Genomic DNA, 17,968 nt, shown 5'->3' with positions numbered 1-17,968 from the left:
AAACTGTGGTATATCATTGACATGGAGCGCATACAAGCTCATCTCACAAATTCAGCGGCTTCCTTCCACACTATCTGGAGCCCTATCCTCTCGCTGTTGGCACAGGAATACAACGAAGTGACCTGCCCAAGTACCTTTGTTTGCTCAGACTCACTGATGCTCAGACTCCTACAGTCGTGCCCTAGAGGACGCAACACACTGTCCACGTATGGCGCATAGCACACCAGTTCCAGGGAGGGAGGGTGGGGGTGTTGGGTTAGGGGGGTTGGGGTGGGGGTGAGTTCGCAGGAGGGTAGACCGCAGGATTAGATTTACACTTCGCTTTTCATCGTATGATATGTACTCATAGCCCTCGGCCGGACATTTCTCTCTATTCTCTTGTACTCGTTAGCAGTGGCTTCGAATGTGCATGCTTAATTCAGATGCTTATGGCACCGACTGTGCTGGCGGGGATTTATCTGGGCCATTGTGTATTTTTGTTTTTCACTGTACCTTTGCCTGCTTTAAAATCAATAAAATAAAGCTATTAAAAAAAATTGCGATTTCCTAATTGCCATTTCCTGTGAATCGCAATTATGAAGTCGCTATTCCTTATTTATGACACTCATTGAGTTTCATTTAGAGATACGGAGTGACTCACAAATAGACCTACCTTATGCATATTAATGAGGTAGGTCGTAATTTGCGACCCACTACGAATCGCTGCTTTCACAGGGATGGTGGCCTGCTGGGGTCAGCAGAACCCCATGTCTGTGATTGCTTTTAAATAAAGCAATCTTTTGTTTTTTAATGCAGCCTCTTTTCCTTAAAGAAAAACAGGATACTTTTCAAAAGATTAAAATGAAAGTTCGAAGTTGCAATTTTTAAGAGTAGGCTGTGGTCTGTGGGACCACTGCCTGCGCTCCAAAAATATTTTGTCAACCATTCTCAAGGAGGAAATAGTCCAGGAAGAAGCTTCTCTTATACCACATGCAAATGGTAGAATTTATTACTTGACCAATCCAGATTTCAATCAAACCTTTTTCAAATTTAGGAAGCAACTCAAAACCTGGCTTTTCCCTTCCACTGATAATTAGGTCTAATTATTCTTTTTTTTCTAGTATTCTGGTTAGACATTTAGCGCCAAGATGCCAACTGGCATTTGCGCGCTCTATAAGTTATTAACATAATATAACTTAATATTATGGACCCCTTCAAATTTGCAAATGGACTGACACCATTTTTCAAATGGTGATATATCGGGAATGCTTTGCAACCTCATTTCGGTCACTAAAATGTTTTCATACCATTTTAATTCGGTATTAGTAAGGGATGCCTGCAACACGCCCCTTCCAAATACCGTATCTCTAAACCCAAACTGCGATTCGGTAATATATATAGTGTCGAACACTCCATAACACAGAAAGGCATTCAGATCCTATTACAGACATTCAATCTAATTCATCTAATTTGAGTCATTCAGGAAATTTTCTGTTGATCATGATAATATGCTCCGATTCCATCCCCCTCAATTTCTTTTCTCTGTCCCCACCTCTTAGATTCACTGGTAACCTGATAATGCCAAAAAACAAAATCTCGTCATCACTTCCTTTATGCATCTGGTGCCAATGCCTTACTACTGGGTAATTTGAATCACAGTTTCTAATGGCCCGAAAATGCTCCAAGACCCTTTTCTTGACTGGTAAGATGATACTACCCACAGAACGTAGTCCACAAGAGGAATGCAAGACATAAATTACAAAATCGCTTATACAAGTGATACATTTCATTATCTTAGCTGTTTTCCCTGTGGGAAGAGTGTATGTTTTTCTGTTCATATTGTTCCTACATGCTCACATTTACGGAAGCCCTGCTGTTCCTTCAACCATGTTCCCATGCTGCTCATGTGTACAAGATAGCTATGTACCAACAAGCCTCTAATAGTTTTACTCTTTCTAAAAGTCACCCTGTTATGTGGGCTACCCAGACTGTCAATTACTGAATCTGACTTCCATAATACAAGTGTTTACCAAGCATGTGCTTAATTCTAGCTGACTCGCTGTTATATGTCGGTATCAGTCTCACTCTGTTTCCTTCCTGTGCTTTTACTTTTATCTGTAACAGACATTCCCTTGGTTTGTCCTGTACTGTCTCACAAGCTGTTCTCAAGACGCCCTTTGGGTAGCCTCTAATAATAAATCTGCAAATCCAACATGTCTTGTTCTGCTTTAATGGATTGAGAGCTACCGCAGTTGCGTTTTGCTTGCAGCATTTCTCCACTTCAGTGCACGTGGATGGTATGCAAAATACTCTTTCCTGTAATTTCCTTCCCCAATAGACTAGTTTGTACAATATCTCACTTCACCTTGACTAGAACATCCACAATCTCCATTTCTGATTTGTGTATTTTATGTGTATATTTAAGATTGAAGTAATTAACAGATGAAAAATTGAAAAAATCATGTAGGTCCCAATGTGGCCTGTCCCAGATCATGAAAAAATCAACTATATACCTGGTCCAAAATAATATTGATTTATTTTTGGAGTTTTCTATAGCACAAACATGACACTCTGGGTATCAGAGCACTGTACAAATAGCAAATCAAGTTAAACATATAACACATTAGTAATAAACAGATAAAAATACAGTTAGTGGTATGTTTTGTAAATAACAAATAAGTTGTAACAGCAAAAAATAAAGCAAAAAACAAAACATAAACAATAATGATTTCAGGAGGAATTGCGTTCCATATACTAGGAGCAAGTCCAGAATAGAAGTGGTTATAAGTTTTCTTTTTATTGAACTTTTGTTGCTTCAACAGTAAAGCGTTAGATGCATTGTCCACTTTTCTTGTGCTTCTGTCCAAATGTGCACTGCCTTCCCCCAACCCATTAAAATTCCAACATAACTAGGCTCGAAACAACCTCCCATCGTGGTCCTAGTCAGTTGCCTATGCCAATGATCCTTGAACAGAAAACAACCTTTTTCCAGACACAAAAAAAATATATATTTGCAGCCGTAGCTCAGTGCAGAAGCACTGAAATAGCCACTCTCCTGCCTCTTACAACGGCGGGCTGCGGCGAGGGGGCCAGCCTCGTAACACCTCACACAAACGCTGTATGCGTCAATGGAAAGCAGCAGGCGCGGACACCAGCAGGCTTTTTAAAGCAGTTGTTTATTTCACAGATACAAGCAACTCGACGTGTTTTGGGACCAATGGCCAGATGTAGGAGCCCAAATACCGGTCGGTAACGGCCGATTTCGCCCGTTACCGACCGGTATTTGGGTATTGTAATGTAGGGGGCTAGAAAATTACAAAATTGGTATATTTACCGATTCAGTAAAATACCGAATCGGTAAATATACCGATTCTGTAATTCAATATGTAGGTGGCACAGTTTACAGTGCCACAGGCCCTTAGAAATTCGTTATTTACCACCCAATACTATTGGGTGGTAAATTACGAATTTCTGTGTACATGCACATCTGTGCATGTACACCTGTGCCATGTGACACACATACATGCCCTTAGGGCATGTATGCCCTTAGGGCATGTATGTGTGCCCTTAGGGCATGTATGTGTGCCACATGGTACACAAGCCAGAAACAGGGGTGCAACAGGGTGTCAAAGTGACACCCTGTCCCCCTTGAAAATTCGGCATGTTTACCGATTCGGTAATTACCGAATCGGTATTTGCTATTGAATCCTATGGGCTTCAAGGCCCATAGGAATCAATGGCAAATACTGATTCGGTAATTACCGAATCGGTAATTACCGAATCTTACCGATTCAATATTTTTACTGATTTTTTTTCCTACATAGCAATTACCGATTAGTAAATACCGAATCGGTAAAATTCGGTATTTACCATTCGGTAATTTGCTATTACCTACATCTAGCCCCAAGTCCCTTGTTCATGAGTGCCACGGATTAGCTTCCATTGCATTAAATAAACATGTGACTAAACTTTTCAGAGAACGTAAAACAGACTGAATGAGACGAGGAGATAACGCACTCCTTCTTATACAAAATGCCTTTGCCTGTCACTTTCAAAATAACCATTTACATTTTGCAGATTTTACAAAGAGCGGCATATCTATGTAATAGCAAAGGAATACAACCATTGACTGTATTGGCATATACATCTCTGCTGGGGCGCTATCATAGAATATAAAAACAGACTTCTCACGGATGGTATTATCCATAGATTAATGTCTTTTTGTTCGTCTCAGACAAATGTTTGTAATTTATTAGCATCCAATTACACACTTCAAATCTATGTGTGTGATACAGCACATATTATATTCAAAGGCACTGTTTTGTTTGTTGCGCTGAACATGTAAACACATTTGAATTCCACCCCAGTGTGAACTTGGAAAGAGATTTGTCTTCTGCTTTGACAACATGGCGTCTCCTAGGGCTGAGATAACTCACTCGCGCTGGTTACCAGGTGGAAATAGTCATAGCTGAAAAGAAAGGTGGCCTTTATTTGTGTTCAGTTTCTAGCTGTACGTGTCAGCGAGCCTGTATTTTTTACCCGCGCGCCGTTTGCATGGGTGTATGTCGCCTTTTCATATTTGTGGGTTCATTATATGTCTGCCTGCACTTCTTCTTGTGTGCATGGAAGTAGGGAGGGGGAATATGAGCGAACAACACAATACACGCCAGCTGAGAAGCTCTATGTATGGATTTGCAGCACCGTAGCAAAAATAGCACTGTTATCATCAACTGCACATTACAACAGATATTTGCATAGGTTTGTTTCACTGATAGATGTTAGAGAGATGATTTTTTAAATACAGACCACCTGGATGGTCACATTGTACTAGGCACAGAGATATCTTTTGGGACAATGGGCAGCTGGGAGCCCCAATGTCAGATATTTCCACAGAAGCATAGCAAGGCTGACCTCAGAGTAAACAAACACTGGACTTTGCTACTTTGATAACCATGGCAATAACTAGCGCTGACCGCCATCTGTTTCCAATTAACGCGACTGCCAGATGCGGGCGCGATAATTGCAAACAGATTGCGCTGCTGCTTGCTCCTGAGCCCTCTAGGCCAGGGGACAGAGAAGGCGGAACATGGATCCGCCCTGGACCAATTACATGCTGTCTTTCTTAGAAAGATACAAGCAAAGGCCAATTGCGGGTGATTAAAAAAAAAAACACACGCACCAGCCTGTGTTCAGAATTCAAAAGCCCTTACTAAATGCCTCGCAGGGCAGTGTATGTGCCCTGGCTCAGGCGAGACCTAATGATTGTGTCCTCATGTAATGCAATTGGTGCTATGTAAAGCGCTTTGATACCCAATACCGAGTCATGTTCGTACTATATAAAAAAAAACAGTGCCACTGCCCAGGTGTCATGTCTGAGGGAGAAGGCTAGATGAAGAAAAGGATAAAAACGTAAGTCACCCATTGTGGGATGCATAACTTAGGTGCGCGAATTGTGGCAGGGTTCCTGGGTCATGCCAGGTTCATCCCCCGAGCACAGATAGTGTTTCACCTCACATAGGGGCCTATTAATGATCTATCTTGGATATCAGTATGCGTCTTAGGCATGCCACTTCTGAGCATCCACGGATGTCTGAGCAGCGAGTGCCAGACATGACCTCCACTGTCGCCCACTTGATCATGTCCTGCAGCCAGGGCTGGATGATGGTTTTTTTTTCTGAGACCTCCAGGACATAGCTAGTCATCGCTTTGCCAACACATATGCCTGGTCAATGAATTTTATGACATACTTGTGGAGTGGTGTGGCTCACTGGTTTGAGGCGGCAGACCCGGGAGCAGAAGTCGACCCCGGACCAGGGTTCAATTCCCGACGCGGCAGGGTCGTAGACCAGGGTCAGCGGACTCGATAATTCTCGCCTCGGTGCCTACTCTAAACAGGGGTCCCACTCGGCAACTCTGGGCATTAGCTTGCCTCATCTCCACAACGGCCCCATCAACGCCGGGGATGCCTGGCTCCACCTTGGGGATTCCCAGCAGGGACCATCCAGAGGGAAAGCCAGGACGGGTTCCCCAGCGGTATACAGCGCCAGGACGCCGTCTGGCAACTGTGCGCTTTACAAGTAATACATTACATTACATACTTGGTTTTGTGTGTGTGCACCAATATACACAATAGGGGATCAATGAGTAGTATCCGTCCAGTTATATCTGTCAGGTTTGATGTCACCGCCATCATGATATGTGCAAAGTGGGATGAGCCCTTGATATATGGTGGAAGTCTGCTTTTAGGCATGGGAATCTCGGGCATTTGAGAGTTACTGTCGGAAACATGTGATAGATATACATAGGTGTAAGATACATCTGGTGTAGATAGTTAAATTTGGTATATTTCAAACAAGGATTTCTAGATACCCTGCATATGTATTCAAGTGCTATGGTTCATTGTCAATCTGTGTGGTCATGGCCTGTTGAGCGTGCCCATTTGTCTTTAAGAAGGGGGAAGTTCATGATTTGTGTTTACACAAGTACTCTGTACATCATCATGATTGCCCGCCTAGCATTCCCATGAATAAGCAAAGGGGGGAAAGTTCTGGTTCTTTATGCTCTGATCCCCATACTGTTCCTATCTTGGTCGCAAGTGCAATATAGAGCAGGAACTGGCCCTCATCGATGCCATACTGCTCCTGTAGTTCCTGGAAGGTGAGTGGATGGTTGTGAACATAGATGTTCTCTAGCGTGGTGAGGCCAGCCTCCCTCCTTGGTCTGGTACTATGATGCTCAGCCACATTGCAAATAGCTGGCAAGGCACGCAGTGGCAGGTTTGATGAATACTGTGGTGCGCCAGGCTTAAGCTGGATATACCTGAGTCAGCAGCACTAGCAACCCTTATCTAATGGCCAGCGCAAAGAGAAGCCCATTGCTGGTCCAACAGCCAGTCTATTATTATGCAGCCTCCCAATTGTTTCTGCATGCTTGTCCGCTCAGTGCTGGTGTCATGAGCTTGCCAATGCATCGATCATTGGAGCTGCTCTGCTGCATAGTAAACCTCATAATTCGGTGCATCCGATCCGCCATGTTCCAGTGGGGTGTATAGTTTGAAGAGCGTCACCGTCTTTCGACCAGTCCCCCTGATTCAGGTTTGAGAGAACAGATTCCAAGACCCTGAAGAAACGTTTAGGCAGGTTAATCCGAAGGGCTGAAAAATGGTATAGTAGCCTGAGCAGCGCCATCATTTTAGCAATAGCCACTCAAGCCATAGGTGATAGTGGTAGGGAACCCTAAAAGAGCAAAGAGCCACTCATGCTGGTCATCACTGCCCGCAGGATCCCTTGAATAAGGTTGTTTTCGGAGTGGTAAATATTCATGGCCAGGTACCGGAAGGCAACGCTAAATGGGGTATGGGCAAGACTCCAGTTCAGTTTTAGGCCCGAGGCTTTACCAAAGTAATCTAGAGCCTCCCTCACATGTCGAAGTGGTCTGTCTGCACACCTGAGGTACGCCAGCACGTCGTCAGCATACAGTGAGATAACTTCCCAATTGGTTCTGCTTAGTAGAGCGGAAGAGGCCTGAATGTGGTTCCATTGCCAGGGCAAAAAGTGATTGGCGACAGTGGGCGTCCCTGTCTGGTCCTCCTGTGCACCACAGAGGTGGCTGAGAGCTCTTTGCCTGTGCCGACCCTAGCCACCTGGTTGGTGTAAACCAGGACTGTTCATTCTAGTATCTTCATGGTTATTACGATGTGTCTCTGTGCTTCCTTCATATAGGGATAGTCTAGGATTTTGAAAACCTTCTTGATATCGAGAGAGTGTTTTGAATGGAGGCGTCAAACAAGACTTTTCTTCCGTAAGACGGAAGGGACATCTAAGGTTTAAAAACATGTTTCTCCCTAGGATGAACCCCTTCTGGTCTTGATGAACCAATTCAGGGAGGCAGAGCAATAACCCGTTTGCAAGGACCTTCCAAGGATTTTGTCATTTGTTTTTAAGTGGGACAGCGGTCTATAGGAGCACACCTCTAATGGGTCTCTACCTGACTAGGGCAGGACCACTATTATTGCTTTCCTCATGGATACCTGTAGGGCGCCCTCTTCTCTAACCTGGTGGTACATCCGGTGAAGATTCAGGACGAGGAATAGAACTCCACTCGGAGAGCCGTCAAAAAAGGGGTTTTATTATGTGCTATCTGAGTGATTGAGTGATTGTGAGACACATTTTTTCCATGTTTAGTGCTTGGTCAAGAGTGTGGCGCTGTAGAGGATCAGGTTGAAGGATAGGAAATCTATTCAAGTACAATAGGAGATTCCCCGTCCTACCTCTGTAGAGTAAGGTATAGTAATCAAGGAAGACTTGCTTGATGTTTGCCTGCATTGATACAACTTCCCGTTAGAGATCCGATTGCATTCATGGAGATGCTTGGGGCCTGCGATCTCAGGAGCCACAACAATACACAGCCCGGCCTTTGTGTGTGCTGCCTAGCCACATAATACATGTAATCCAGCTTCCCAAGCCTTTCCATACTGCTGTATGTTCCTCTCAGAGAGGTATAGCTTCCTCCTCATTGTCCACAACCAACCCAGCCCGTGTTTCTGCTGCTCGTAGGGCACGTTTGACTTCGAGGATCTGGTTCTGCAGCACATGTGTGACACCGTATGAGGTTTTAATACATAGTCCCTTATGAATGCCTTAAAGCTCCCCACTCTATCCCTGTACTTGTGACAGACCCCTCATTCTCTTCAAAATAAGCAGTTATGTGTGTGCCCATTGTGTCACTAAAGGCTCTTTCTTGTAAAGTTGGTGTATATAGTCTCCAGGTTGGTACTAGTACCCGCTTTCTGCCCCACCTCACAGTTATTTGTCTGATGGTACTCGCCGCCTCCATCTACACCACTCCATGGAATTTGTTGTTTGACCATCTTCGTTGTGTTGGGGTGGCAGCTGGAGGGAGAGATGCCTGCACCGCTCTACAGGAATGATCTCCTCTGAGTTACAAATAGAACTAGGGATGACTATGTCAAGCCCAGGAAGCACCTTGGCTGGCCTTGAGTTCCTACCAGTCTAGTATACCAGCCATTGTCCTGGGGGTAAGGCCCTCCCCCTTGGTGATGGTCATTGTTGTGTCAGATGGGGGGTCCGAGCCGGTGACCACCTTGACCACCTACTTCTCCTTGGTCGGAGAGCCCTATTCCAAAGGGGCCAAGGTGCAGCACAGTCTCTGTATAAGCCCCTCTTGTCTGAAAGGTAGAGGTCGCTCCCGGGAGCCCAGACGGTGACAAGCAATGAGCTGGGTCCGTTGCTCCAACAAGGTTTCCTAGTCTCTGCGGGGTGGGTTTAATGCCTGTATGGATGGCCGAGGCAGTTCGGTACTTAAGGCACCTCATCCCCTACAGCATGGCCCCAGTCAATCTACCAAAGGGTTTGGGGGGCGGCATCCACAGGTCTTTCTAACAGGCCCGCCATCCATTTCAGGAAAAGGCTTAATGTCGTGGCCACCCCTTGGGCATAAGCCTCCCAACTACCCCGTCTGTGCTGCAAACCGTGAAGGGGGATGCGGTGCAGCAACAAGCCAGGGCTGCTCCAAAGCGGGAAGTGCAATGCCCCTGTGCTTTGTCACAGGCCCAGCGTTCCATAGTCACGCAAAAAGTCAAGGTCTATGCCCTTCCCTGTCTGAGGTTGTCGGGCAGCCTTATCTCTGGCAGGAGCCAGGTAGTCAAGTCTGTAGGCAATTAAGTTGTCCCAGGGGTGTCCAATGCATTTGCCAAGGTCGGGCAGTAGGAGTATGGTGGGAGGCTGCAGCTTCAGTAGCAAGCAGACCATGGTCTCCTCTCAGCCCACACCTCGCTGAAAATGCTCTTGCATGACCCATGCACCAGCAGCATCTGTAGTGTGCAGTGGCACTCTTCCGCAGGGTGGAGAGCAATCTGGAAGGTGTTGGGCGGGCTTGTGGAGCGTAGCTACCATACTCATCATTCAATGTGGTCACCATCTTGGCCACCCTTCCCAACTTTACACACTTAGTTGTAATTCAAACAGGATGCATAGAATACTTTATCATGGCAATCATTTGTTTCACAATTAAAGCTAATTCATATTTACATCTCAGTAGCTGGGATAGTATAAAATAAGCATATTGTTTGTTACACTCTAGTTGTGCCATGACTAGTCATCTGTAGTAAAAAAAATGGCATCACTAGTCAACAGTTCTGCACTCTTATAATTTAGCTGTGATGTCACAATGGCTCCTGTCAGAATCAACAGACAACCTGAAAAGTGGATCACTTATCAGAATTACATCTAGAGCCTATACAAATAAAGGGGTAATGTATTTTCAGCTTTCTGTCTGAACTATTATGCAATGGAAAATTGATAATTAGCTGATAACAAGGTATTTATATATTGAAGTTATGGAGTCCATTATACGGCAGCAGGAATCTGTTTTCGGACATAGTGATAGATGCTTTCACTGCTGGTACTCCCGTGGGCCTACTTAAGGGCCTGCGTATGGACTATAGGCTAATACTGATAGTTATGTTACATACTGTTGTTCTCTTTGTACCATTCTCCAGTGTCATCACCTGCACACCTTGTCATAATATGATAATTGCTCTGCTTTGACGCTATAATTGTATGCAATAGAGAGAAATGCAAATAAAATCATTTACAAAAAAGAAAATAAGGCTGCAGTAATCTTTCTGCTTCTACAAATTCTAAACGCGAGTTGCTTTTGAAAAATGACCATTAACCTGTTTAACTTATTTGCAGAACAATGAATATTGACATCTCCATAGAAGACAATGGAGCAGCAGCAGACTACATATTTCTTTTGAGTCCTGTTGCTGTCAACATGGAAATGCCTTAATTTGCAGCCTCTGACCTGTCTCAGCAGAACTGAATCTTGCAGGGGAATGAGAGCGAAGCAGAGATTCTGGGGCAGGGGCAGTGTGACCGTTTGTTTCCACAGTACACATTTCATGCTTATACCCTCTACTTCAACGACAGTTTAGTTTTAAGACCGAGCATTGGGGCAAAGATTTAAAGGGGAATCAGGATATTGCAAGACATATTTTTCAGAATAAATATTATTAGCATATCTGAGTAATCTCAGAGTTCTGGGACTTCTTAATGGACCTTGGCCTTTGGTATCATTCTTTTGAATTCTAAAAGAACTCCTGAGTGACTTGGAAATGTACTTTTAATGTATGGTCGCGGCTACTTTAGCTCATTTATAATGTGCAAAACTGTAAAGGACGGAGTTGATAAAATTTCATTTTTATCCCTACAAAATCATAATAGATGATCGACATTTTGAAAATGGTCTGTCGAAATTCTACAGCATTTAGATTTCTTTTGCCTCTATTTCTGTGAATATGTTACACCAGCTGGATAATAATGCCTCATAATGTGCAGCAGAATTCGCCTCGTCCTGCTGCATAATTTGCCTTATCTTTGCCACATAATTTAACCATGTGAGTCGCACAAGTTTGGCATCAATTGCAACACAGCTCCAGCGGCCTTGAGTACAATGCATCTAATTGTCAGCTCCTTTCACGTGATCTAAAAGACATTTATTGGTTTTCAACTTCTATCGCATTTACATCTGGGCCAGTGCATAAACTGTTGATGTTTCAGTCTTAGATTTCGGAGCAGTGACTGTGCTTGCTTCCAGCAGTGAGTATTCAGGTGCGCGTCGGGTTTTCACTGATGCATAATATGGTTCAGGTGCACTGGCATCTTTATCCTTCATACCGACTGCATAGGGGGAACCTTTTGGGGGAAAAAACAAAAACGCTTGAATGACGAGGAATGGATATTTTTTATTGTATTGCAATGAAAGTACAGTCATATGGTAATAGACAGCAAGCAGTTGTTTTCAGAATTCGAGCACAAATGAGGGTCATAGAGAAATGCATTGCAAAACTATAGATTCCATTTAAAATAAACCATCCTGTTGAAAGCCACTTTTCGTCATGTTTAATTTTCGTTTTGTGGCATTTAAGGGGGTTTCCCACCCACATGAAACCCCTGCCCTTCCTTTTTTTAAACACCCTCTTCCATGCTTTCCATATCCCTTGCAATACAATCGCTCCCAATTTAGATTTTTGTTTTCAAACTCCTTACTAAACTCTCCCACTTTACGCCTGTTTTATTCAAACTCTTTACTCCCCATCCTAATATACTTCCTTTTTAAATACCGCTTACAGCTCTTTCTGTTTTATTCCGTTATTTTAAACCCCTTTCTCCCACTCCAGATGTGCTTCCTTTTTATACACCTCACTCTCTTCCTGCTTTCTTCAAATTTATTTTATATTCCCTTTACTACCAGTCCCACTTTACTCCATTTTATGAAACCCATTAATTTCTTTCCTGCTCTACTTTCTCGTTTTACAAACTCCCTACCCCACTCAGTCTTTATCCATATTATTTAAAATCTTTTAATCCCCTTCCTTCCTCACTCCTGTTTTTTTTACAAATCCTTAACTCCTTGTTTACTTCATTTATTTTTCAACCCCCTTACTTTTCCCCCTGTACTCCCTTCCCACCTCATCAACAAAAACGTTTATTCCCCATTCCTCTTTACATCCGCGTTTTTACAAACAGATTACCCTATCCTGATGAACTCCTTTTTTAATTTTCTCCAAACGTCTTACCTTCTTTTTATTTTATTCTTTTTGTATAAAAAAGAAACTCTTACTCCCCTCTCACTTTACTACTTTTGACTTTTACAAACCCACCCTGCTGATTTATTCATTTTTATATATTTTTTAAACCCCTTACTCCCCCTGTTCTCTACTCCTGTCCTGTAAACCTACTATCTTTTCCCGTCTTACTTCTTTGGAAGGCTTTCCTTTTATTTCTCTAAATTTAAATTTCCTCAAAAACATTATTTGTGGAAAAAGGTATTTTGACGTTTTCATTTTTGCCTAAAATAAAGTTTCAGGAGCTTGTTTCCGTCAGTCTGACTTTCTTCAGTTCTGGAATTTGTCAAAATGACAGATTGACATATATTCCTTTAATAGTCAAGGTGTGCTTTGGCATTTGCGAATAAAGCAAAATCTTCACAAGCATTACGCTGGCGGTCTCTGTGTGTTCGTAGTTTTTTAGGTGTGGGCTGTGACAGTGTTATCTGTCTATTAGAGTGCTATTTTTCCCAAAACATTCAAATATATTACATATACCTAGAGTGGGGTTTGGCAATTAGATTGTGTGTTTTAATTGGGTGATGTTTCCTTACCCTGCTGCTGTTAGCAATGCGTGAGGGCTCTTTTCCCTCCCCCTTTCTCTCTGCTCCCCCTTCTTTCCCAACTCCTTCTCTTCAACCCCGCTTTCCCACCACTCGCACTGCCTCCTCTTGCTCTCCTTCCCACTTGCTAATTTTTCACGGTCCGTCACACGATTAAAGGGCAGCCATCTTAAAATGATTTTTCTTACCACTGGAAGATGCCCACCCACACGTATGCACAAAAAAGCAGGTGTGGTAGGCATCTTCAAATTGCTTTTGATTGCATTTAAAAAAATCCATTCAAAATGTCACCACCATTCACACGCACCCAGTGAAGTTGAAGGAGATTTGTTAAAATAAAACAAATTCATTTAAAGTTGGCTTATGTAGATGGCTGCATGCCTGTATGATGGCCATCTTTGAATGGAACTCACATTAATGATGTCATTGTTGTGCCCAGCATTGGTTCCATATCTCACTGTGCCAAGAGGACTACTGCTGCCCCTCAAAAATAAGACTTAATATTGCCCTAAAAAATTTGAGCTAGGATATGTTCTCATTTAAGGGATACTTTGACTGGCAGTTATGTAGCATAGCCAAGACTAATTTACATATGGTTGGCCACTGTCTGTGATGGAAGTGTTCTATGGCGTTTTAGGATCCGGGTGAATTTTCCTGATTCATGCCCTTATATACGTACAATTCACATTGCCCTAATATAAGCATAGAAATCATTCCCTTATTTAGACATAGCCCATGCAGTCCAAATACAGGCATGGCTACTTCCACCCGTACCAAAATGTAACAACGATTTCTTGGAAAATCGGCTTAAGCAGTCAGGGACCTCCCCTTGCTTGAATATTGATTTGTACAAAGAACTACTATTCCCTTGGGGTTCTTTACTGACGTTATTATGCCCGACTTTACGTCAAACTAGGCACCTTCTAGGTATAAATATGCCTTGACTTGCTCTAGCAAGATATGGTGGTTCTGAGCAGTTTGACTATCTACTTACCGAACGCAGCTCGCTACAGCAAGTGCCGAAGGAAGCCGACCCTCCAGATGATGCACTGATCGAGAAGCTGTCTTTTCTCTCGCTGAGAATCCAGCTCCAGTGTTTCCAAGCTCCCCTTGCGGGGTGTTGGGAAATCGAGTCCCGAGACAGAGATACCAGACCTCCTTCATTCTAAACTAAGGTATGGAGCTGATTAGAACCTAAAGAAATCTTGGATAGATTCTTGGCAAAGAAAACCAAACCTATGCTACACAATACTTACTCCCTCCCGCGTAGACTTAGGTTAGGTACATTGGGGTAGGCGTATTTTAGAAGCACCAGTTGAGTATTTTAGTCTATGTATTTATGTATGTATTTGTATATGCCTTAGAAAACATACAATGCTCTTACAGTTTTATTTTATAATATTGTTCTCGCTGTACGCATTGTACTTTGCAGCCTGCATTACGATTGTAGCAGTTCATTTCTTTAGCATAAGAAAGAAGGCTCTTCAATAAATCCTTTTATTGAAAACGCCTGTCTCCCTATTTCTCTGCAACTCTGTAGAAACGAAGCATGCACGATTGACTGAGTGAAATACTTACCTATTGTTTCCACGACTCTAGAGATACAATTCCTATTCTTGGGAAACAAAGTTGTCATGTTTATGCGGTTGCCAGAAACTAATCCTTTCTTGTGAATTCGAGAACGTTTCTAGTGACCTCTGAGTTAGCTGGCACTCACTATTAAGTTTAATACATTCGATAGAGACCAAGTCGACCTCAGTCCTACGTCTAAACTGTAGGATATATTATTCTAAAGCGCAGAGCCTATTGGGAATATAGGAACTACACTACATGGTGCCCAACGTTTGGTAAGGCACTAATTTAACGCTAGATACTAGAGTAACTCAGTCGTGCTTTTCACAGAGACCCCTTATTCCAGTAAAATATTCCAATAGACGTTTGGAGTGGGTAAAAGGATAAAATATCCGCCATAACTGAGTAGGACGAAAATCCTATGTATTAGTTTTTGGTTTGTTCAACGTTGAAGGATACAGTGTTCCAAAATATTGTGCACCTTATCTTTGTTTCCTTGAAACTTCCTCTGCAAACTTTCAGTATTTCCCGATATTACTCCTCATGAGAAACACAGGATTCTAACAATCTGTTTACCAATGGGGATCGCACCACACCTGGAGGACTGTGACACTTTGGGTACAGTCTTTGCTGCAATCTACACAAAAACACATGGTGTTCCGTCTATAGCGGTAATACCAGACGACCTGAAACAGATTCAAAATGATTGCGGGCCAGAGCCTGCTTTAAATCTGGGTATGAAACTACTGAAAGATTTCAAACCAGTCTCAACAATAATATTAGCTAATATTAAAGGTGAGGCAGCATCTGTGGCGATCCGCCAAAAATTAAGAGAATTTGATGTAACTGAGCAACGATATGAACTGGCCAGAATAATTGAAAAATCCTATGAAGAACTAGGTAGAGACAGTTTGGGTGGGAAACCGGTTAAACCCCAACTAACTGAAAGCCCTGAAGGTCTTAACTAAAAACACTCTCACTGTTCCTAAAAAGAAGTGGGAGAACACTAAACAAACTTCTAAACAGAAGCGTTCTCAATCCAGAGGAAGGTCTCCTCAAAAGGAGCCCTCTGAAAAGAGGTATAACCTCAGGAACAGGGATAATTTGAGAAAACCTGATAGATATCAAGATACTGATACACGTTCCTCTTATACCTTTCAGACTTCCTCACAGAAATTGGAAAGAAGAGGATGGTCAGAACAAAATTAAGAACGCGTGAAGTCTAAAGACGATCAACACGTTCAGAAAAATAAGAAAACCCAATTCGCCAAAAAGAAGGAAGCACTAAAAATCAGACATGCCGAGGATCTTGAGGACACAACTCAAGAACGGGTAGTGGGCTCAGACAATGCTGGATAGCGCAGCAGTAGTAACCACAGCTCACAAGATCTTGAAGGATCATCTGGAGACAGTGGACTTGAATGAGTACATCCAAGTTGAAACTGCTGATACCAGGGTTAGTGTACCCCACAAGTTATATGAAGTAACACTCCGGATGGAGTGGGACATAACTAGAAAAGTGAGAGCTCTCTTTTGGTAGCGACTCTCACAGGGTTATGACATTCTTCTAGATAAAAAAGACCTAAATTTGTCAGGGAGTGCTCACATGGCGAAGACATCATTATGCCAGCCTTCTCCAATCATATTCCAATTCATTTAAAATACACCTATGCCAGAAAATGGGCTGTAGCCCAGGCTCCAGTATTTTATAAAAATCATGTAGGATGGGATGAGGATTCCCATCACCATAAAATCCAGTTAGAAATCCCACCAACTGCACAAAGGCAGTACCCAGTTAAGCAAGAAGCTAAAAAACAAGTCAGGGAGTTATTAGATCAACTTGAATACCAAGGGGTGGTTGAAATATGCACCTCGTCAATGAACAATCCTTTGTTTCCTGTATCCAAACCAGACAATACATATCGTCTAGTTTTGGATTACAGACATCTAAACGCTTGTTGCAAAAGTTTTGCAGTACAAAATGCACACAGTGCAGCACTAACTGAATAACATTGTGCGTAAAAAATATAAAACTACATTAGATATTTCTAACAGTTACTCCTGTCAAAATATTGCACCGGAAAGCAGGTATTTGACCGTTTTCTCAATCATGGGGACACAGCTCCAATTCTGTCTTCTCCCCCAGTATTATTTTATAATATTGTTCTTGCTGTACACATTATACTTTGCAGTCTGCATTACGATTGTAGCAGTTCATTTGTTTTGCATGAGAAAGAAGACTGTTCAATAAATCCTTTTATTGAAAACACCTGTCTCTCTATTTCTCTGCAACTCTGTAGAAACGAAGCATGCACGATTGACTAAGTAAAATACTTATCTATTGTTTCCACAACTCTAGAGATACAATTCTTATTCTTGGGAAACAAAGTTGTCATGTTTATGCGTTTGTCAGAAACTAATCCCTTTTTGTGAATTCGAGAAAGTTTCTAGTGACCTCTGAGCTAGCTGGCACTCACTATTAAGTTTAATACATTCGATAGAGACCTAGTCGACCTCAGTCCTACGTCTAAACTATAGGATATATTATTCCAATGCGCAGAGCCTATTGGGAATATAGGAACTACACTACAGAACTATGAGCACCAACAATGTATTTGAATATACCCAGAGTAAATACCAGTAGTTAAGATACATTTAAGTAAAATATCCATCAAGTCTTTCTCAATAATGTGGCAAATTCACTTTGCACACAAATGTCTTTGCTGTAGCAGGAACCTGGGTACATTTGCTGGATTGGTGGAACATACTATTCTCCAACAGGGAGTCAAGTCAAGTCAAGTCAAGTCAGAGAATTTATATAGCGCACTACATACCCATAGGGTCTCAAGGCGCTTGAGGAGGGGTGGGGAATTACTTGTCAAATATCCACGTTTTAAGTTGCTTTCTGAATGCTAGGTGGTTCTGGGTAAGGCGAAGGTAAGTGGGAAGTGAGTTCCAGGTTTTAGCTGCCAGGTAGGAGAAGGATCTACCTCCCATGGTGGTTTTGTTGATGCGAGGTACAGTGGCAAGGGCTTGGTTGGATGATCGTAGCTGGCGGGAGGGGGTGTAGAAGGAAAGTCGTGTGTTGAGGCATTCTGGTCCGATTTCGTAGAGTGCTTTGTGTGCGTGGGTTAGGAGCCGGAAAGTGATCCTCTTGTTGACGGGAAGCCAGTGGAGGTTTTTCAGGTGACCAGAGAGATGTTCTTTACGTGGGATGTCTAAT

The 17,968-nt window shown here is 42.7% G+C and overlaps 1 protein-coding gene across 4 annotated transcripts in view; it reads right to left on the bottom strand.

The window, feature by feature from the left end:
* Window positions 1-2,497: 2,497 nt before the first annotated feature.
* Window positions 2,498-17,968, bottom strand: part of LOC147729103 (uncharacterized) — a 471,563-nt gene continuing 456,092 nt past the window's right edge. For all 4 annotated transcript variants that reach the window (XM_086959389.1, XM_086959390.1, XM_086959391.1 and 1 more), the window contains one exon: window positions 2,498-11,696. In XM_086959389.1, coding sequence (XP_086815515.1) covers window positions 11,524-11,696 — 173 coding nt within the window. In that variant the 3' untranslated portion in view covers window positions 2,498-11,523. The remainder of the gene's footprint in view (window positions 11,697-17,968) is intronic.

This window comes from Lissotriton vulgaris, chromosome 2_2, assembly GCF_964263255.1.
Source record: "Lissotriton vulgaris chromosome 2_2, aLisVul1.2, whole genome shotgun sequence".
Classification (NCBI taxonomy): domain Eukaryota; kingdom Metazoa; phylum Chordata; class Amphibia; order Caudata; family Salamandridae; genus Lissotriton; species Lissotriton vulgaris.
This window is presented reverse-complemented; position numbering and strand designations above follow the sequence as displayed.